The 21,642-nt window shown below is 61.1% G+C and overlaps 1 protein-coding gene across 8 annotated transcripts in view; it reads left to right on the forward strand.

The window, feature by feature from the left end:
- The window catches only part of PKD1 (polycystin 1, transient receptor potential channel interacting), a 47,449-nt gene that overhangs the window by 21,497 nt on the left and 4,310 nt on the right, over positions 1–21,642 (forward strand). For 3 of the 8 annotated variants that reach the window (XM_067707000.1, XM_067707002.1, XM_067707005.1), the window contains 27 exons: positions 184–939; positions 1,813–1,944; positions 2,149–2,324; positions 2,558–2,691; positions 3,350–6,969; positions 7,197–7,346; positions 8,855–8,998; positions 9,087–9,366; positions 9,438–9,651; positions 9,735–9,906; positions 10,226–10,378; positions 11,117–11,261; positions 11,481–12,101; positions 12,370–12,526; positions 12,702–12,954; positions 13,058–13,253; positions 14,832–15,002; positions 15,083–15,226; positions 15,323–15,533; positions 15,631–15,757; positions 16,859–16,975; positions 17,057–17,106; positions 17,317–17,501; positions 17,592–17,685; positions 20,091–20,683; positions 20,765–20,967; positions 21,043–21,237. In XM_067707000.1, coding sequence (XP_067563101.1) covers positions 184–939; positions 1,813–1,944; positions 2,149–2,324; positions 2,558–2,691; positions 3,350–6,969; positions 7,197–7,346; positions 8,855–8,998; positions 9,087–9,366; positions 9,438–9,651; positions 9,735–9,906; positions 10,226–10,378; positions 11,117–11,261; positions 11,481–12,101; positions 12,370–12,526; positions 12,702–12,954; positions 13,058–13,253; positions 14,832–15,002; positions 15,083–15,226; positions 15,323–15,533; positions 15,631–15,757; positions 16,859–16,975; positions 17,057–17,106; positions 17,317–17,501; positions 17,592–17,685; positions 20,091–20,683; positions 20,765–20,967; positions 21,043–21,237 — 9,393 coding nt within the window. Of the gene's footprint in view, positions 1–183; positions 940–1,812; positions 1,945–2,052; positions 2,072–2,148; positions 2,325–2,557; positions 2,692–3,349; positions 6,970–7,196; positions 7,347–8,854; positions 8,999–9,086; positions 9,367–9,437; positions 9,652–9,734; positions 9,907–10,225; positions 10,379–11,116; positions 11,262–11,480; positions 12,102–12,369; positions 12,527–12,701; positions 12,955–13,057; positions 13,254–14,831; positions 15,003–15,082; positions 15,227–15,322; positions 15,534–15,630; positions 15,758–16,858; positions 17,107–17,316; positions 17,502–17,591; positions 17,686–20,090; positions 20,684–20,764; positions 20,968–21,042; positions 21,238–21,642 lie in introns of those variants that run through there. The other 5 variants (XM_067707003.1, XM_067707006.1, XM_067707004.1 and 2 more) reach the window with 5 other exon arrangements.

Raw genomic sequence — 21,642 nt, forward strand, 5'->3', positions numbered from 1 at the left:
TGGAGGCCCTTGTGAAGCCTGGTGGTGTGTGAGTGAATGAGGAGTGTTGAGACCCCTGTAGGGGGTGACTCTGGGTTACCCCAGGGGGGTTCTGCAGCCCGCTGGAGCCCCTGGCCCAGTGCTGCCTACAGGCCCCTGACCCACTGTGAGGACCTGACACAGGCCCAACCCCCTCTCCTGTAGGTCACCTTCCACGACCAGGGCAGCCCCCTGCTCCCTGGTGACCTCATCAGCTTGCAGCACGATGCCGGACCGGGCGCCCTCCTGCGCTGCCCCCCAGCACTCAGCGTCCCTGGCTCCGAGGCCCCGTACTTCTCCACCAACGTCTCAGCCTGGCTGGCCCACCTGCCTGCCAAGCTGGAGGCGGCCCCGGCTGGCCCTGCCTGTGCCCTGCGGCTGCTTGTTGCCACAGAGCGGCTCACCCCTCTGCTGGGCCTGAGCCCCAACCCAGGGCTGCGGCGGCCAGGGCGCTATGAGGTCAGGGCCACAGTGGGCAACAGCGTGTCCAGGCACAACCTGTCCTGCAGCTTCAACGTCTTCTCCCCGGTGGCAGGGCTTCGGGCCATCTACCCGGCCCCCTACGACGGCCGCCTCTACATGCCCACCAACGGCTCGGCCTTGGTGCTCCAGGTGGACTCCGGCACCAACGCCACGGCCACTGCACGCTGGCCTGGGGGCAACGTCAGTGCGCCCTTCGAGGCTGCCTGCCCTGCCACTGTGGCTGCCCTGGTGCCTGGCTGTGCCCGCGAGGCCAATAGCACCCTGTTCTCAGTGCTGGCACTGCCCGGGCTCAGCGAGGGTGAGCACGATGTGGAGGTTGTGGTGGAGAACGGTGCTGGCCGGGCCAACCTCAGCCTGCGGGTGAAGGCTGAGGAACCCATCCGAGGTCTCCGCGCCACGCCCAGCCCTGAGGCCCGAGTGCTGCAGGGCGTCCTGGTGGTGAGTGTGGGCCCCGCCCTGAGACAAGGTGCCTATGCTGAGGGTGGCCTCTCCCCAGCGAGGAGAGCACTTGGCTGCCCGGGACAGTGGGCTCAGTGTCGGTTTCTGGGCAGGTCCTGTTCAGTGGTTCCTCAGATGGTTCGTTAATTCCTAAGTTACTGGGGAAGTCACCTGTGAAACAGTTGCTCTGAAAATGCTTCTTTTTGCTCTCACATTTCCTGCACGAATTGTCGAACTCTCCACCCACCTCTGACCTTGTTGATCCTGGGTGTGTTTTCGGGGTCCTGCTGTGTTCCCACCTGGCTAAAGTGAGCGCTTTTTGAGGTTGGGATCTGATGCCACCCGGCCACTGTTGTTGCCACTCCGGGAGCGGCTGTCCCTGTCCCTGTCCTGGGAGTACCCACCTCACATAAGGCAGCCACCAGTTCTGCAGCCTTAGCACAGGAGCTGTTGGGTGGTTGTGTCCCCTTCCCCTGGCTTCCCTGTTCACACCTGTTCTATCAGGTGACTCAGGTAAACATCCAGAACCATGAGGCCCATTGAGACTCACGTGCCTTCCCAAACGGCACTGTGCTGTCCAGCTACGGGGGCCTGAGCAGGAGCCCTGGGGTGGGGGTGCACAGACTGAGGTGGGTTGGCCCAACCCAACGGGTGTTGGGTTTATTTTACAGATGAAGAAACTGAGGTACAGAGAGGTCAGGATGTAACCAAGCCCAGGCTCAGCCCCGCACTATGTGGCCTCCTTAGCCTAGAGGGAAGCCCCATAGGGAGCTATGTCCAGGCGGGTAGACGTGGGTTGAGGGCACAGTTGGTCCCCCAAAGACCCTGGGCTGGGGCAGGGCCATGGCCAGCTGACGCTGTGCCCTTCCGCAGAGGTACAGCCCCGTGGTGGAGGCTGGCTCGGATGTGGTCTTCCGCTGGACCATTGATGACAAGCAGTCCCTGACCTTCCACAATGTGGTCTTCAACGTCATCTACCAGAGCGCCGCCGTCTTCAAGCTCTCGGTGGGCGGGGGGCGTGGGCACAGGGTGGAGAGTAGGGTGGGGGTGGGTGGGGCGGGGGCTGGGCTGTCCGCTGCTCACCTTTGCCTTCTGTTCTGCTTTGCTCCCGAGGACCCCGTGGCAGCTGTGGGTGAGTGCGGGGAGGGGCTCTGTCCATGCTGCCCTGTGGCCGGCTGGTGGCCTGCTCACTGCCGCCTGTCCCCACAGCTGACGGCCTCCAACCACGTGAGCAACGTCACCGTGAACTACAACGTCACCGTCGAGCGGATGCACAGGATGCGGGGCCTGCGGGTGTCTGCGGTGCCGCCCGTGCTGCCCCCCAATGCCACGCTGGCGCTGGCGGCTGACGTGCTGGTGGACTCGGCCATGGAGGTGGCCTTTCTGTGAGTGTGCTGGGCCCTGGGTGGGGCCCCAGCCTCCACCTCCTCATCTGTCAGGACGTGCTGGGTACATAGGACATTGGGACCGGCTGGAGGGCTGCAGCAGGGCGGGTGGTACCCTGAAAGGAGGTGCAAGGAAAGGGGCTACAGCTGGGCCCTCCCCACCCCTCCCTCCTACCCCACCCCTCCTAGCCTGCTCACTTGCCTGCTCACTTGCCTGCTCGCTGCCCTGGCAGGTGGACCTTCGGGGATGGGGAGCAGGTGATCGGCCAGTTCAAGCCTCCATACAACGAGTCCTTCCAGGTCCCAGACCCCACAGTGGCCCAGGTGCTGGTGGAGCACAACATCACACATACCTACACTGTCCCAGGTAAGGGGCAGGCCTGCTGCCCTGCCAGCCTCCAGCTTGGGTGAGCCCTGCCCCGGGGACAGCCCCTCCCTGGGGGACAGCCCCCCTTGGTCCTGCCTCCCGGGATCCAGCCTGGGCTGTTGGCGCAGGGCCCTCACTGGGGTGAAGAAGGGATGTACAGGGTTGAGGGGTGGACTAGGTCTCTGAGACCCATGATTCAAGTCTGCCGGCCAGAAACCGGACCCTTCTATCCCCTCCTGACTCCTTCCCTGAGCCTTTTTTGGGGGAGAAGGGAAGGTTCCTTTTAGTCATTTTTGAAATTCCAGAAGCCTCACACACAAGAAATGCAGAGTAAACAGTGGTGCCCCTATGATCCCAGCCCTGTTCCTGTGATCTCAGCCCTGCACCTATGCCTGCCCTGTCACCCCAAGGGCAGTCGTACCTGGAGACGGTTGCTCTTCATCTTTCTGCCTCAGCCCTGCGACTTGCCCTGTGCTGAGAGCACCCGGGCCTGGGTCCAAGAGCGTTCTCTGTTCACGTTATAACTGGGGCCCTGCTTTGCGCCTCACCCCCACCCCAGGCCCCTGCCCACAGCACGGGGTTAGGAGGGGTTCTGCTGAGTAGGTGGTGGCGGCGGCCCCGGCCCCATCCCCGTCCCCATTCTGGGCCTGTCTGCCAGGTGAATACAACCTGACCCTGCTCGTGTCCAGTACCTTCGAGAACCTGACGCAGCAGGTGCCTGTGAGTGTGCGCGCCACCCTGCCCGCCGTGGCCGTGGCCACGGGCAGCCGGGTCTTGGTGGCTGGCTGGCCTGTCACCTTCTTCCCGCACCCGCTTCCCTCGCCTGGGGGTGTCCTGTACACGTGGGATTTCGGGGATGGCTCCCCAGATGTAACACAGCTCCAGCCAGAGATCAACCACACGTTCGCCTCGAGGGGCGCATACCACATCCAACTGGAGGTCAACAACACGGTGAGTAGTACAGTGGCGAGCATCAGCGTCCGTGTCTTCGAGGAGCTCCGTGGGCTGACCGTGAGCCTGAGCCCGGCCGTGGAGCAGGGTGCACCTGTGGTGGTCAGCGCCACCCTGGATTCGGGTGACAACGTCACATGGACTTTCGACATGGGGGACGGCACAGTGCTCATGGGCCCTGAGGCCACAGTAGAGCACGTGTACCTGCGGGCGCAGAACTGCACGGTGACCGTGGGCGCGTCCAGCCCCACTGGAAACCTGGCCCGGAGCCTGCCCATACAGGTCTTTGTCCTGGAGGTGCTGTGGATCGACCCTACAGCCTGCATTCCCACCCAGCCCCACGCCCAGCTCACAGCCCACGTCACTGGGAACCCTACCAACTACATCTTCGACTGGACCTTCGGGGACGGATCATCCAACACGACCGTCCGGGGGGACCCGACAGTGATGCACAATTTCACACGTAGTGGTACATTCCCCCTGGCGCTGGTCCTGTCGAGCCACGTGAATAAGGCGCATTACTTCAGCAGCATCTGCGTGGAGCCCGAGGTGGGCAACATCACCATGTGGCCCGAGAGGCAGTTTGTGCGGGTCGGGGACACAGCCCGGCTAGTTGCCTGTGCCTGGCCCCCATTCCCCTACCGCTACACCTGGGACTTTGGCACTGAGGATGCTGCTGCCCGCGTTGGGGGCCCTGAGGCCACGTTCACCTACTGGGACTCAGGTTCCTACCTGGTGACCGTCACCGTGTCCAACAACATCTCAGCTGCCAACGACTCGGCGCTCGTGGAGGTGCAGGAGCCTGTGGATCTCACAGGCATCAGGGTCAATGGCTCCCATGTGCTGGAGCTGCAGCAGCCCTACCTGTTCTCTGCTGTGGGACGCGGGCACCCCGCCACCTACCTGTGGGAGCTGGGGGATGGCGGGCGGCTCCAGGGCCCTGCGGTCACCCACGCCTACAGCAGCACGGGCTGCTTCCCCGTCAGGGTGTCTGGCTGGAACGAGGTAAGCCGTGGGGAGGCCCAGCTGAATGTCACCGTGCAGCAGCGTGTGCGGGGGCTCAGCGTCAACGCCAGCCGCACGGTGGTACCCCTGAACGGCAGCGTGAGCTTCAGCACCTCCCTGGAGGCGGGCAGTGACGTGCATTACTCCTGGGTCCTCTGTGACCGCTGTACGCCCATCCCTGGGGGCCCCACCATCTCCTACACCTTCCGGTCTGTCGGCACCTTCAACATCATTGTCACGGCTGAGAATGAGGTGGGCGCCGCCCAGGACAGTATCTTCATCTATGTCCTGCAGCACATCGAGGGGCTGCAGGTGGTGGGCGGCGGCAGTAGCTGCTGCTTCCCCACCAACCGCACGCTGCAGCTGCAGGCCTCAGTCAGGGATGGTACCAATATCTCCTACAGCTGGACCGCTCAGCGGGACAGTGGCCTGGCCCTGGCTGGCAGCGGCAAAGCCTTCTCGCTCACCGTGCTCGAGGCTGGCACCTACCACGTCCAGCTGCGGGCCACCAACATGCTGGGCAGCGCCTCGGCCAACCGCACCGTGAACTTTGTGGAGCCTGTGGGGTGGCTGGCCGCCGCCGCCTCCCCGAACCCAGTGGCTGTCAATGCAAGTGTCACCCTCCGCGCTGAGCTGGCTGGTGGCAGTGGCGTCACTTACACCTGGTCCCTGGAGGAAGGGCTGGGCTGGGAGACCCCAGAGCCATCCACCACCCACACCTTTCCCAGCCCCGGCATGCACCTGGTCACAGTCATGGCCAAGAACCAACTGGGCTCAGCCAACGCCAGCACTGAGGTGGCTGTGCAAGTGCCTGTCAGTGGCCTCAGCATCAGGGCCGGTGAACTGGACTGCAGCTTTGTGGTGGCCAGTTCCACCGTGCCTTTCTGGGGGCAGCTGGCCTCGGGCACCAATGTGAGCTGGTGCTGGGCCGTGCCGGGTGGCAGCAGGCATGGCCAACACATCGCCGTGGTCCTCCCCGACGCCGGCACCTTTTCCATTCAGCTCAACGCCTCCAACGCGGTCAGCTGGGTCGTGGCCACACACAACCTCACGGTGGAGGAGCCCATCGTGGGCCTGGTGCTATGGGCCAGCAGGAAGGTGGTGGAGCCCGGGCAGCTGGTTCACTTTCAGATCCTGCTGGCTGCCGGCTCGGCCGTCAGCTTCCACCTACAGGTCAGTGGGGCTGGCCTCGAGGTGCTCCCTGGGCCCCACTTCTCCCGCAGCTTCCCCCGGCTCGGGGACTACACGGTGAGCATCCAGGCCGAGAACCACGTAAGCCGGGTGCAGGCGCAGGTGCGTGTCTCAGTGCTGGAGGCCGTGGGTGGGCTCCAGGTGCCCGACTGCTGCGAGCCGGCCATCGCCACGGGCTCCGAGAGGAACTTCACGGCCCGGGTGCAGCGGGGTTCCCGTGTTGCCTACGCGTGGTACTTCTCGCTGCAGAAGGTTCAGGGAGACTCACTGGTCATCCTGTCGGGTCGCGACGTCACCTATACTCCCGTGGCTGCAGGGCTGCTGGAGATCCACGTGCGAGCCTTCAATGAGCTGGGCGGCGTAAACCACACACTCATGATTGATGTCCAGGACGTCATTCAGCACGTGGCGCTGCGCAGCGGCCGCTGCTTCACCAACCGCTCGGCCCGCTTCGAGGCTGCCACGAGCCCCAGCCCCCGGCGAGTGGCCTACCACTGGGACTTTGGGGACGGGGCCCTGGCAGAGGACACGGAGGTTCCCTGGGTGGCTCACTCCTACCTGCAGCCTGGGGACTACCGTGTGGAGGTGAACGCCTCCAACCTGGTGAGCTTCTTTGTGGCGCAGACCACGGTCACCGTCCATGTGCTGGCCTGCAGGGAGCCCGAGGTGGATGTGGCCCTGCCCCCACAGGTACTTATGCGGCGCTCCCAGCGCAACTACCTGGAGGCCCACGTCGACCTGCGTGACTGCGTCACGTACCAGACTGAGTACCGCTGGGAGGTGTACCGTGCCACCAGCTGCCAGCGGCCTGGGCGCATGGCCCGGGTGACCCTGCCCAGTGTGGATGTGAGCCGGCCCCAGCTGGTGGTGCCACGGATGGTGCTGCCTGTGGGCCACTACTGCTTTGTGTTCGTGGTGTCGTTTGGGGACACACCGCTGGCACAGAGCATCCAGGCCAATGTGACAGTGGCCCCTGAGCGCCTGGTGCCCATTGTCGAGGGTGGCTCCTACCGTGTGTGGTCGGACTCTCAGGACCTGGTGCTGGATGGGAGCAAGTCCTATGACCCCAACCTGGAGGACGGTGACCAGACGCCACTCAGCTTCCACTGGGCCTGCGTGGCCTCGACGCAGGTCAGTCACATGGCGGGGCAATCGTTCTCCTAATCCCCCTTAGGTCGTTTGTGTGCATGAGGCTGGCAGGCTCTTGGGTCTGCTTGATATGTCTGAGTGCCTGGTGGGCTCGATCCCAGCAGGGGGAGGGGTCTTCCCAGCCGTCCCCGGGCCAGGATCTAATTGGAGGCAGGCCTAGGATCTCACCCCCATGCGCACCCCCTCCCTGGCCCCGTCACGGACTGCAGAGTGAGACTGGCGGGTGTGCACTGAACTTCGGGCCCCGTGGGAGCAGCGTGGTCACCATCCCCCGGGAGCGTCTGCAAGCCGGTGTGGAGTACACCTTCAACCTGACCGTATGGAAGGCAGGCCGCAAGGAGGAGGTCACCAACCAGACGGTGGGTGCTGCCCTGGCCCAGCCCTGGGTGGAGCTACCGGCCCCCAGGGTGGGGGGAACTACCGGAGAGGCTGAGTGCACAGGGCCCCTGCCTGCACATAGTACTGAGTACCCTTTTTTTTTTTTTTTTAATTATCTTTGGCTGCGTTGGGTCTTTGTTGCTGCGTGTGGGCTTTCTCTAGTTGCGGTGAGTGGGAGCTACTCTTTGTTGGGGTGTGCAGGCTTCTCATTGTGGTGGCTTCTCTTGTTGTGGAGCACGGGCTCTAGACATGTGGGCTTCAGTAGTTGTGGCACACGGGCTCAGTAGTTGTGGCACACGGGCTCAGTAGTTGTGGCTCACAGGCTCTAGAGCACAGGCTCAGTAGTTGTGGCACGTGGGCTTAGCTGCTCCGCGGCATGTGGGATCTTCCCGGGCCAGGGCCCGAACCCGTGTCGCCTGCATTGGCAGGCAGATTCTTAACCACTGTGCCACCAGGGAAGTCCCCGAGCACCCATTTTTCAGGGTTTTTTTGGTTTTTTGGTTTTTTGTTTTAGTACTTCTAGAAGCTATTGGTTTTAAGTCATTATTACCCTTGATGTTAATTCTACTTAACAAGATGCTCCTCTGGCATTGCTTTCTTCCAAAAAGGCCATAGCTGTGCACAAAGCTTAGAGGCACAGCACAGGCCCTAGTGGTTTGTGAGAAATTCACTGTCCCCGCAGCACTGAAGGCCACCAGCGAGGAGACACGTCCCTTCCCCAGAGCATGGTGTCCCCTCCCTGAATGAGGAGGGCCTGTTCTTGCCTGTGTGTGGAGCACGCTCTCTCTCCCTCCCTAAGCTGCCAGGCGGTCAGGACCACGTATGCTTGGCCCCATGGCACCACTCCTGCTGCTGTAACAGGAGTGGGTGCATCAGGCCCTGCTGGTGCCTGGGATGGGGTGTCCATCCCTCGTGCCAGGTTTCTGCCCGGAGTGGCTGTCTGGGGCTGTCTGATGTGGGCCCCGCCCCCAGTGCAGAGAGCAGTGGGAGGCTCAGACGGGGCTGAGCTGAGCTATGCTTGTCCCCACGCGGACACTAGTCTATCTGTACCTTCACGTCTCTGTTTATCTGTTTGTAGCTGAGCACCTGTTGAGTGCCTGCTGTGTGCCAGGCCCAAGACCGGCCCGGGGTGCTGCAGAAAATAAGCCCATCATGGTCTGCACTTCATTAAATTCCCTCCTCCCCCATCCTCCTCCCCTGTCCCTCGCCAATCCTAGGAGTCACAAAACGATACAAACATCCTGGGTGAGGGCTGAGCTCATGGCCCCACAGAACCTGGGCTTCGGGCTGACTTAGGAGTTGGCTGGGTCTGAGAGGAGTTTCTGCAAGTGGGAGAATGGCAGGGGCAGGGGCCCTGCTCTTTCATGGGTTTCGCTACCACCCACCACACGGGGCAGACCCAAGGGTCTGGGCCTCAGGAGCAGAGCCCCAATCCGGAGGCTCCTGGCCAGCGTGGGCATGCCTCTCTCTAATCCTGCCCGGCCTCCAGGTGCTGATCCGGAGTGGCCGGGTACCCATCGTGTCCTTGGAGTGTGTGTCCTGCAAGGCGCAGGCGGTGTACGCAGTGAGCCGCAGCTCCTACGTGTACCTGGAGGGCCGCTGTGACAACTGCGGCGGGGGCTCCGAGCGCGGGGTGAGCAGGGGGCCCCAGGTGGGGACCAAAGTTGGTGGGCCTGGGGGAGACCCGCCCCTGAGCACCTGTGATCTGGGTGCCCTCTCAGCGCTGGGCCGCGCGCAGCTTTAGCAATGAGACACTGGTGCTGGATGAGACAACCACGTCCACGGGCAGTGCGGGCATGCGGCTGGTGGTGCGGCGCGGCGTGCTACGGGACGGCGAGGGCTACACATTCACGCTCACGGTGCTGGGCCACTCGGGCCAGGAGCAGGGCTGCGCCTCCATCCATCTTGCCCCGAACCGCCCTCCACTGGGGGGCTCCTGCCGCCTTTTCCCGCTCGAGGCCGTGCGCGCCCTCACCACCAAGGTGCACTTCAAGTGTGTGGGTGAGTACGGCCCACAGGCCCTGGTGATGGGGGGCACATTGGGACCCCGCTGATGCCCTGGGGTCCCACAGGCTGGCAGGATGAGGAGGACGCGGGTGCTCCACTGGTGTATGCCCTGCTGCTGCGGCGCTGTCACCAGGGCCACTGCGAGGAGTTCTGTGTCTACAAGGGCAGCCTCTCCACCTATGGGGCCGTGCTGCCACCTGGCTTTGCGCCCCACTTTGTGGTGGGCCTGGCTGTGGTTGTGCAGGACCAGCTGGGTGCCGCCGTGGTCGCCCTCAACAGGTGAGCCTGTGCCCGTGGAACAGGGCCTGGCTGGGGGTGGGAGGGGGACCCACCACCTGTTCATCCACAGCCTCTGCCCACAGGTCTCTGGCCATCACCCTGCCAGAGCCCCCCGGAGAGTCCCCCGACGGCCCCCCAGATCTCACGCCCTGGCTGTACAGCCTCACAGAGAGCACGCTGCCTGGGCTGCTGCGCCAGGCCGACCCCCAGCACGTCATCGAGTACTCGCTGGCCCTCATCGCTGTGCTCAATGAGGTCAGTGCGGCTGAGGAGCCCCTCCTGCGCTGGCCTCTGTGCTGGGGGTGGCCCAGACCCCCTCTCCTGACCAGGGCCTCGGCACCACTCCTGCTCCCAGCAGCACCCACTTGCGGGGCCCTCCCCAGTGCCAGGCTGCCTCCTCTTCTCCTTGTGCCCCTAGCCCCCACGTGGGGTCCTGGGGAATACCCCTTTTGCCCTTGACACAGGGCTCGAGTTGCCGCTGGTGTTAGGCAGCGGCCAAGATGCCTGCCCTTGGTCAGCCTGCACTGTAGGCGGGGCTGCCCATCTCCTGCTGACGGCTCCCCTGTGCCTGCAGTACGAGCAGGCCCTGGCCATGGTGGCAGAGCCAGACCCCAGGCGGCAGCTGCGCGCCCAGATACGCAAGAATGTCACCGAGACCCTGGTCTCCCTGCGGGTTAACACCGTGGACGATATCCAGCAGGTTGCAGCCGCCCTGGCCCAGTGCACGGTAGGACGAGATACAGGCCCTGTGGCAGCCCTGAGCCCCCAACCCTGACGACCTGAGAGCTCCTTTCCTAGCCAAGTCTGTGTGGCCACGTGCCCATTCTCAGCTGTCCCAGCATGAGCCACGGGTGCCCCCCAGGGTGACCCTGCGGGGGTCCAGGGCACAAGGCCCAGGTGTGGGGAGGGGTGAGGCTGTTTTGTACTCTCGCCTGTGGGCCTGTGGTTACACCTGACTCCGCCACCCTCGCCTAGGACTCAGCAGCCGGGCTGGGCTGGGCTCTGTCTTGACGGCGGGGAGGGGACTGTGCTCAGGGTGGCAAGGGATTGCTGCCGAGGCCTTGTGGAGGAGAAGGGAGGGGAAGGTTTTCTGGGTGGGGGTCGCCCTGTCTGTGACATGGCTTACTTGGCTGTGTGTGTGGCCAGGGTGGCCATTGGGGCCACATTACCTTGAACTCTGCCTGTGTGTGGGGAAGAGCCACTGAAGGGCTCCTGGCAGAGATGCCCATGGGTGTAGCCGTGTTTGGCATGGATTTTCCAGCTGCAACATGAAAGGTGGTTTGGAACGGCTCCACGGAGGTGGGGAGGCCGCTGTCACAGAGGCTGCTCCAGGATCACAGCGAGCATGGCGGAGCCAAGCTGGGCTGAGGGACAGAAGTGGGGGGAGCTGCTGCTGAGTGGCCCCTACCTGGCCTGGGTCAGCTGGGCTGGAGTGGGGCTGGACATGGTGATGGGCTCCCTGCAGGTGTCCAGCTGGGAATTCGTGTGCCGCTCGTGCCTGAAGAAGACACTGCACAAGCTAGAGGGCATGATGCGCATCCTGCAGGCTGAGACCGCTGCGGGCACTGGGACGCCCACTGCCATTGCTGACAGCATCCTCAACATCACAGGTGTGGGCGCCTGCTGCTCCCCGGACCTTCCCCCACCTCTCCCCCACCTCTACCCCCCTTCCAATCTCTGCCCCCCACCGGATCTTTCCCTCCAACCTCTCCCCCAACCTCTCTGCCACCTCTCCCCCCACCAGACCTCTCCCCAAACCGGACCTCTCCCCCCAACCTTTCCCCATGATCCCTCTCCCCACTTCTCCGCCTAATCTCTCCTATCCGTAGGTGACCTCATCCACCTGGCCAGCTCGGACGTGCAGGGCCCACAGCCCTCGGAGCTGGGGGCAGAGCCGCCGTCACTACTGGTGGCATCCAGGGCCTACCAGCTCTCATCGGCCCTCATGGGTATTCTCATGCGCTCCCGTGTGCTCAACGAGGAGCCCCTGACCCTGGCGGGTGAAGAGATCGTGGCACAGGGCAAGCGCTCGGATCCACTGAGTCTGCTGTGCCAGGGCGACGCCTCGGGCCCCGGCTGCCACTTCTCCATCCCCACAGCCTTCAGCGGGGCCCTGTCCAACCTCAGTGATGTGGTGCAACTCATCCTCCTCGTCGACTCCAACCCCTTCCCCTTTGGCTACATCAGCAACTACACTGTCTCCACCAAGGTGGCGTCCATGGCTTTCCAGACACAGGCCGGCACCCAGATCCCCATTGGGCAGCTGGCCTCAGAGCGCGCCATCACCGTGAAGGTGCCCAACAACTCAGACCAGGCTGCCCAGGGTCACCGCATCCCTGCTGGCTCCACTATCGTCCAGCCCCAGGCCTCAGTCAGTGTCGTGGTCACCCCCGAGAACAGCAACCCTGAGGCCGGGCTTCACCTGCAGCTTACTTTCATGGTGCTGAACGGTGCGTGGCATGGCGGGGCCCTCGGTGGGCGGCCTCCTCTTCCCTTCTGTGGCCCAGCCTGTGTGGGGCAGTGGGGTGGCCAGGTGAACAGGTGTTTCTCGCGGGCACCCCCAACTCGTGGCCTTTGGTAAAGTCTGTCTCCTGCTTCGTGGAGCCCTGGGGGCCTGGCTGGAGGACAGTGGGGTGGCTGGGGAGGGCTTCTGGGGTTGTCCCCTGGGGTGTGTGAGCTGCCCGAGCAGGGGTCTGAGCCTGCACATGCCACCCGCAGAGCACTACCTGCCAGAGGAGCCTGAGCCCTACCTGGCCGCCTACCTGCACGCTATGCCCTGGCCCAACGAGCACAACTGCTCAGCCAGCAGGAGGATCAGCCTGGAGGTCCTGGCAGGCGACGACCACAGGCCTTACACCTTCTTCATCGCCCCAGGGTGAGCACGTCCTGCCCTGGACCTGGGAGCAGTGGGACTTGTTGGCGGGGTGGGGCTGATCTCTGAGGGCAGGTGGACATGGTCGGATCCGTATGTGCCAGGGCCCAGGGGCTCCCTGTGGGGTTTGGGGAGCGGGCCAGGCCAGGTCTGGCCATGACACCCCCAATTCTCCCAGGACCAGAGATCTGGGCGCTAGCTACTACCTGAACCTGACCAGCCACTTCCGATGGTCAGCACTGGAGGTGTCCGTGGGTCTGTACACGTCCCTCTGCCAGTACTTCAGCGAGAAGGAGATGGCATGGCGGACAGAGGGCCTCGTGCCCCTAGAGGAGACCTCGCCCAGCCAGGCTGTCTGCCTCACCCGCCACCTCACCGCCTTCGGTGCCAGTCTCTTTGTGCCTCCCAGCCACGTCCACTTCATCTTCCCTGTGAGTGGTGCTGCATCCTTGGACTTCTGGGGAGCCCCAGCTCCGCCCTGAGCAGGCGAGGGCTGGGCTGCGCCCCTGGGGCCTGATGGCTCTGTCTCCCTAGGAGCCAGCCTCAAGCGTGAACTACATCGTCCTGCTGACGTGCACTGTGTGCCTGGTGACCTACGCGGTCACGGCTGTGATCCTGCGTAAGCTGGACCAGCTGGACATCAGCCGGGTCCGCGTCATCCCGTTCTGCGGGAAGGGGGGTCGCTTCAAGTATGAGATCCTGGTCAAGACCGGCTGGGGCCGGGGCTCAGGTGAGGGGGGCTGCCTTCCTGATGGGGACTCTTGTAATAGAGGGGTGGCTTCCAGCAGGGGTTTGGGTCACCATGGCTGTGCCAAGCAGCAGCTCGTTCATCTGCACCTGTGGGCATGCAGTGGGCTCGTAGTCCCTGTGGGCAGCCGCTGACGTGCGCAGCCGGGTGGAACAGCCTGACGATTGGTGTGGGAAATGATTATTAAATGGTAATAAGTCGTCTTGGTGAAAAGATTGTTTTCAAGACATCAAAAGCTCTTGAATTTTGGTTAAAAATGTGGAAAGTAACTTGATGATGTGGAGTTAGTACAGTGTAACATAAAGCGTTAGACGCTGAGAACTAAAGTGCCTTATTTCTTTGTGGGAAACTTACCAAGAGTAGTTTGAGCAGCACTTGCCTTCTCATCTGTAATTGCCACCCGAGGGGGCATCTTTGTGCCTCGGCCAGCGGACACTTTGCTGCCGACCTCTTGTCATGCTCTCCTCTCTGTGAAGTACCTCTGAGAGTTCTTTCCACGTGAAGTTTTTGCCGGCATCCATTGCTATGTGATGTCTTCATCCTTTTTGTCTCAACGATTGCTCTCACTCATGTTGGTGAGTTTGCTCTCAGCGACGGCCTCTCCAGAGCCCCTGGGGCAGCGGCAGCGACAGTGGCCCCGTGGTCGGCTGTTTCTTCAGTCGTGTGTTTGCCTTTGATGCAAATTTCGCTTCCTTGGTACCATTTTTCATTTCTATGCTGTGCTTTCATCTTTGTCACTTGGTTCTCTCTTTTATCTTTAAAATTTTTTTTGGCTGCGTTGGGTCTTCGTTGCTGCTTGCACAGGCTTTCTCTAGCTGAGGTGAGTGGGGGTCTACTCTTCATTGCAGTGCGTGGGCTTCTTTCTACTGTGGTGGCTTCTCTTGTGGAGCACGGGCTCTAGGTGTGCAGGCTTCAGTAGTTGCAGCACGTGGGCTCAGTAGTTGTGGCTTGCAGGCTCTAGAGCGCAGGCTCAGTAGTTGTGGCACACGGGCTTAGTTGCTCCGCGGCATGTGGGATCTTCCCGGACCGGGGCACGAACCCGTGTCCCCTGCATCGGCAGGTGGACTCTCAACCACTGCGCCACCAGGGAAGCCCCTTATTTTTAGTTTTTAAATTTTTTTTGGTCCTCTGTGTTGATGACCTACTTTTATAAAACGTCGTGTAGGTTCATCACTGGGGACATGGGGCAACACTGCTGTGCACTTGGTGGTCTGTGTGGGGACTGAGAGGTGTATGGTGACTGGTCACCAGCAGCCTCTGGGAGAGGTGATGTCACCCATCAGGACATGCATCTCGTGTAGCGGACTGAAGGCTGGCAGCCACCTTCACGTTCCACGCTGTTACTCGTAGTTAAGGCACCACCACAACTGGCATTTGAATTGTGTCACTGGGGGCCGTTCATTTAATGGTTTGAGGCGACTGAGATCCATTTGTATCAGAGCCACAGGGTGGGGGCTGCCTGTGCCTGTCAAAGGAAGGTTGTCAGGGCAGACCCGCCCGGGGTCAATGTCTGGTGGGCGGCAAACCCAGAGTCCTGCCCCCTGTTCTTACGTCCTTCAGGGACCACAGCTCATGTGGGCATCATGCTGTACGGGGCGGACAGCCGCAGCGGCCACCGGCACCTGGATGGGGACGGAGCCTTCCACCGCAACAGCCTGGACATTTTCCAGATCGCCACCCCACACAGCCTGGGCAGCGTGTGGAAGATCCGCGTGTGGCATGACAACAAAGGTCTGGGGGCCCCGCTGCTGCCGCCCCCACCCCCCTGCTGCCCCACCCAGCTCTGACCACCCTGCCGCTCCCCTCTGCAGGGCTGAGCCCCGCCTGGTTCCTGCAGCACATCATCGTCAGGGACCTGCAGAACGCCCGCAGCACCTTCTTCCTGGTCAACGACTGGCTGTCAGTGGAGACGGAGGCCAACGGGGGCCTGGTGGAGAAGGAGGTGCTGGCGGCAAGTAAGGCCCTGCCCCGGTGGCGGGGCCATGGGGTGGGGGTGGGGGGCTCGGGCGCCTGGCCCTGGGATCTCCTGAAGCCCTCCTGTCCCCGCCCAGGTGATGTGGCCCTGCAGCGGTTCCAGCGCCTCCTGGTGGCCGAACTGCAGCGCGGCTTCTTTGACAAACATGTCTGGCTCTCCATGTGGGACCGGCCACCTCGGAGCCGCTTTACACGTGTCCAGCGAGCCACGTGCTGCGTCCTCCTCATCTGCCTCTTCCTGGGTGCCAACGCCGTGTGGTACGGTGCTGTGGGAGATGCTACCTACAGGTGGGTGCTGTGGGGGTCGGCACGCCCTCTCTCTGCCCAACCCCCAACCCCTCTGCCCCACCCCCCAAGCCGGCCCGTCTCTCCTCTCCTGCCACAGTGTGAGGCCCGCGTCCAGTCTGATCCCACTGAGCATCGACACCATCGCCGTCGGCCTGGTGTCCAGCCTGGTTGTCTACCCCGTCTACCTGGCCATCCTGTTCCTCTTCCGGATGTCCCGGAGCAAGGTGGGTGGGGCTCCTGGAGCATGGGCACGGCTGCCCCTGCCAAGGGCTGTGCTGTTCAGTATAGCAGCCAGAGAGGGGTCAGGAGCCAGGGGAGAGATGCAGGGTGTCAGAATCAGGAGTGAACAGGGGTCACTGCTGACACCACTGAAGCAAACAGGACTGGCTGGGGAACTGGCTGATGCCCATGTCTCATAAGAAAGGGTCATATACCATGACAAGTGGCATTTCCCCCAGGAACCCAGAATGGACATCCTTAGCTGTATGTGGCTGGGTTTTTTTTGGGGGGGGGGCAGGGTTTTTTTTTTGTTTTTTTTTAAATTTTTGGTCATGCCATGGGGCATGCAGGATCTTAGTTCCCCAAATAGGGATCGAACCCACGCCCTCTGCAGTGGAAGCACGGAGTCCTAACCAGTAGACTGCCAGGGAATTTCCCGTATGTGGCTGTTTTTATATATATCTGTGTGTGTGTGTATATTTTTATATATATATATATATATATATATATTTTTTTTTTTTTTTTTTGGCTGCGTTGGGTTTTCATTGCTGCGTGCAGACTTTCTCTAGTTGCGGCAAGTGGGGGCTACTCTTTGTTTTGGTCCACGGGCTTCTCATTGCAGTGGCTTCTCTTGTTGCACAGCGTGGGCTCTAGGCACACAAGCTTCAGTAGTTGTGGCACACGGGCTTAGTAGTTGTGGCTCACGGGCTCTAGAGCACAGGCTCAGTAGTTGTGGCACACGGGCTTAGTTGCTCTGCGGCATGTGGGATCTTCCCGGACCAGGAATCGAACCTGTGTCCCCTGCATTGGCAGGCGGATTCTTAACCACTGTGCCACCAGGGAAGTCCCTGGCTGTTTATATTTAAATTGATTAAAATTAGATAAAATTAAAACTTCAGCTTCTCCATTACACCAGCCACACTTCAGGTGTTCTGTATTGGCATGTGGCAAGTAGTTCCTGTGATGGACAATGAAGGTGTAGAATGTGTGCATCTAGAACATTCTCCAGGAGAGCACTGCTCTAGACTCTGCCTGCCAGGAGCGAGCATGCCTCCCCACAGCAGGGGCCCAAGCTGCCTCCCACTGACCGCCTGCCTCTCCTGCAGGTGGCCGGGGGCCCGAGCCCCACACCAGCAGGGCCGCAGGCGCTGGACATGGACAGCTGCCTGGACTCATCTGTGCTGGACAGCTCCGTACTTGCCTTCCCAGGACTCGGTGCTGAGGTGCGGGCTCCCCAGGGCCTGCCCGGATGGGGTCGTGTTCTGGGCAGCCTGGAATCAGGTTTCCTCTGTGCTTCTCAACAGGCCTTTGCTGGACAAATGAAACATGACTTATTTGTGGAGGATTCTAAAAGGTGGGGGTCTCTAGAGGAAACGTGAGCCATTTCTCCTGTAGGTCAGCTGCGCCTCGCATGTGCCACGTCACGTGTCCTCGTCCGTGTGTCGTGGGGCTGTCCCGGGAGTGTTTGCTCAGCAGCACCGCATGTCCATGTGTGATGGGACTTGGGTTGGGTATGTGTGCAGACGCGTCCTCTGGGCTCCCCTTGCTGACCTGTCGCCTGCAGCCTGGTGTGCTGGCCATCCAGCGAAGGCACCCTCAGTTGGCCAGACTTGCTGAGTGACCCATCCGTCATGGGCAGCACCCTGCAGCGGCTGGCCCGGGGCCGGATGGGCCGCACGCCGGGCCCGGAGGATGACAGTCTCTCCCTGGTCAGCCCCTCCTCACCTGCCAAATACTTCTCAGCTTCAGGTGGGTGAGCAGGGGTGGGGAGGGTGGTGTCCCCCAGCTCCCCCCAGGAGGAGGGAAGGCTCCAGGGCTGACACATTTTGCTCCCTCCAGATGAAGACCTGATCCGGCAGATCCTGGCTGAAGGGGCTGGCAGCCTGGCCCCCACCCAGGACACTCAAGGAGAAACAGATCTGCTCGCTGGCCTGTGAGTGCCCAGCTCCTGGGGGTGGGGGGCAGCAGGGAGCCCAGCCAAGTAACCCTGCTCCCTGTCTGGGCCTGCCCTCGTGCTGTCCAGCCAGTGTGGGGCTGGGGCGAAGTTGTTAGGCCTCAGAGTCCCTCATCTGTTGAAAGACCTCGTGGGGTCACCAGGGCCCAGCCAGTGTTCCCTTTAGGGTGGCAGGAGGGAGGGATGTTTGAGTAACAAAAGGCCACCAGTGTGAGGATGGCAGAACCTGCCATGATGCGGGGTCGTTGCAGCCTTTTAAATAGCTAATGTTTTTCCTTTTGACTCTATTTCAATTTCATGGTTTTTCTTTTCTTTTTTTTTTGGCCGCACGGTGGGGCTTAGTTCTCTGACCAGGGATTGAACCTGGGCCCTGGCAGTGAAAGTGCCGAGTCCTAACCACTGGACCACCAGGGAATTCCCTTCAGTTTTATGTTTTTAAGAATGTCTCAACTTCTTGGCTGGTTTCCAATTTAATAACAAAGATTCACATAGAATTACCTCATACCTCTTTTCTCATGTGTACCTACTTTAATATCCGTATTTCCATTTCTTCTAACTATTCTAATTTTCAAGCAACCAAAAATTACTGAGATATACGAACTTTCCCAGAACACAGAGAAAAAGGTAAAGCTTCTCAATTTGTTTAACGAAGACAGATAACCATGCCGTGATAGAATTTTAATGAAGGAATTGCCAATCAATTTGGAAACCTATGCTATGAGGAAGCCCTGGTAGTAATTAGCAGCTGACCACCCCACCATCTCCAGCCCAGAGCCCTCCCTCACACCCAGGTCCAGACATCCACCTGTCAGTAAGCAACTTCTCCACATGAGTGTCCAGGGCAGCACAGACTCGCACAGCAACACGAGATGTCTCAGGAAAGGGCAGGTGCACTCTTGGACCGACCAAGACAAAACTCTTAGATTCATTCTTGACTCCTCTCTTTTCAAGTACTTCCTCACACGAGCCTTTAACAGATTCTGTCTGCTACTTTCCAGATTCGGAATCTGACCTTCTCTTCACCTGCCCTTGCACCTACCATCCAAACATCATCCTCTGCCTGGACCATTCCAGGGCTGACTCAGCAGAGTCCTGTTCCTTCCTTACAGCTCACCTTCCTTCTCCCTGCAGCAGACCCTGCCACTGCCCTCCTGGGGTGGGGAGGGGGGCACATTGGTATGGGCTGTTGGTGGGAGGCCTCAGCTCTTCGCCATCTGGACCTCAGCACTAGGCTGCTTGAGCGTCCTCACAACATGGCGACCAAAGTGAGTGGTCCAGGAGAACGAGGTGGAAGCCATAGTGTCCTTTGTGGCCCAGCCCCTTATTCACACACAATCATTTCCACAGTATCCTCTTGGTTAGGAGGAAAGCATCACTGGGGCCATCCCGCAGGTGACCTGCTGCAACTGGGCACAGTCCTCACAATGCTCCCCCAACCACACCTGATCTGGCCCCACCCCCTCCCTGTCCCTCTCTTGCCACCTCCGTCACCCACTTCCTTTGGCTGTGGCTTCCGTTGCTCTTCTGTCCTCATCTTTTATATTTGCTGCTCCCTCTGCCTGGAGGGTTCTTCCCAAGACAGGAGCCTCACCTTCTACTTCCTTCAGGTCTCCTCTCAGATACTTCCTGATCAGAGCCTTCCTTCCTGCCCCATGTAAATAATGTAAAAGGCACGGGAATGTGGGCGCGTGCTCGTGCAGGGCAGAAACAGGCTTCTGTCTCCGTGTCCTTCCCTGCTTCGCTTATGCTTTCTGTCTGCTTCCCCCACCAGCATGTGCATATGACATGCACACGGACTGTGCTTGTCTCAGTGCGTAGAGCAGGGCCTGGCATCTAGTTAGGGGACGTCATGCTGGTTGTGACCGAAGGAATCAGTGAACCCAATCAGACATAGCCTTTGCTCTCCTGCAGCTTAGAGTCAAATGTCAAACTCTATGTATTCTAGCTGAACCACTGATCCCGATACGACTTGTTTTTATCTGCATGTAAAATGTAAACACACATAGAGAAAAAGGACTAGAAATAACTATTAACACTGCTGTTCCTTGCATGATGGAAATCTATTTTCTACAAATAGTTTATGCTACTTTTATAATCAGAAAAATCCATTTCAAGAGAAAAGTGTGTCCTGTATATTCACGTCTGTTCTCTCTGTGCTGTCCCACCTCCAGAAGCCATAATGCCTTTTATTCCCTGGGAGACGCACAAAACCAGAAAGGTTTGCCGCCACTCAGCGGCAGGCGTGTCTGGAGGTCCATTCTCTTCAGGGCACAGTGGTGCAGACCCGCTGCTAAGTGTGTGCACTTTGTCCCCAGTTCATGGCTGTCACCATCTTCCCTCTTTTCTTTCTCCCTCTTCTCTCCTCTCTGCTCTGGCTCCTGTAGCTGCCCTGTCTCTGTAGCAGCTCTGGAGCCCGGAAGGTCAGGTCGGGTGGCGCCGGGAGAGACAGGCAGCTCGGCATGTGAAAGACACACGTACGTTTCCTTGTCCAGAAGCCAGTCTTTGGTTTCGCGTGCAGCGAGGCCTGGTGTGCTGGCACAGAGATCAGGCTGGGGGACCAGGCTGGAGGCCGGATGGTGGCGCTGTGGGGGGCGATGGCTGCTGGAGCGGTGGCAGGACGGAGGGGCAACAGGTCACAGTGATGTGAGGCGAGGACCGGGTCCCGGAGGAGGTGACCTGGCCCCTCCCCAGAGTGACCAGTGGTGTTCTGGCCTTCAGCACCATCTCCACCTGGCTTGGGGCAGTGTCCTCTCTCTCCATGGACCAGGAGAAGGGAATGGACGGGCCCAGAGAGGTGGGCTGGCCGCGCCTTGGGTGGCGTGTGGGCCGACAGGTGAGTGCTGGCTGCTCTGCCTGTGCCTCAGGTGCAGTGCCCCTGGTGAGAGGAATCAGACGCTGATACTGCCAGGGGAGAGGGGGCTGCCCAGCCCAAGCCTGACGTGGGAGCAGCCCCAGCCGGCAGAGCTGTCCAGGACAGGTGTGCTCCCGAATCCCCAGGTTGGCCCTCCCCACCCCTTCCTCTGTGCTGCTGGTGACCTGTCTGTGTCTGCCTCCCCAGGGCTGGTGGAGGGTCTGCGGAAACGACTGCTGCCGGCCTGGTGTGCGCCCCTGGCCCACGGGCTCAGCCTGCTCCTGGTGGCCGTGGCCGTGGGGGTGTCAGGGTGGGTCGGCGCTGGCTTCCCCCCCAGCGTGTCTGTCATGTGGCTCCTCTCAAGCAGCTCCAGCTTCCTGGCTTCGTTCCTCTGCTGGGAGCCACTCAAGGTAAGTGGGATGCAGGGGGGCCAGGCTGCCAGCCTCTGGCACCCATGGGCCCCTCTGATGCTAGCCCTGGTCCAGGTCCTGCTGGAAGCTCTGTATTTCTCACTGGTGGCCAAGCGGCTGCACCCTGATGAGGATGATACGCTGGTGGAAAGCCCGGCCGTGACGCCCGTGAGCGAGCGTGTGCCCCGCGTGCGGCCGCCCCATGGCTTTGCGCTCTTCCTGGCAAAGGAGGAAGCCCGAAAGGTCAAGAGGCTGCACAGGATGCTGAGGGTGAGCTCAGGCCACGCAGCCAGCGCCTGCCCTCCCTCTCTGGCCTCCTGGCCAGGGCAGCATCTTCTAGGAGGTCCTGCCTTTCTCAAAAGTCTCACCTGCACCCTCTTTCTGACCACCAAAGGCCCTTTAGCAGGTGGTGTAGGGCTCTGCAGCCCCCGCCCCAACTCCCTCATCACCTCCTGGCCCATCCTCCTGCCCAACTCAAACGCCTGCTCCTTCCTGGCCTCACTGGGCCCTGGTGCGGCTCCTTGGCCTTCACGGACCACGTCTGCCCCCAGGCCTGGCTCTCAGCACAAGGCCCCCTGGCTGTGGGCACTTTGCTGCCCAGCATCCGGAAGCCCTGCTCTGTCACGGGTGGGGTGGGGGCAGGCAGGATTCGGCTGACTCCGGGTCATCCCTGCC

The sequence above is a fragment of the Pseudorca crassidens genome, chromosome 15 (assembly GCF_039906515.1).
Source record: "Pseudorca crassidens isolate mPseCra1 chromosome 15, mPseCra1.hap1, whole genome shotgun sequence".
NCBI lineage: Eukaryota > Metazoa > Chordata > Mammalia > Artiodactyla > Delphinidae > Pseudorca > Pseudorca crassidens.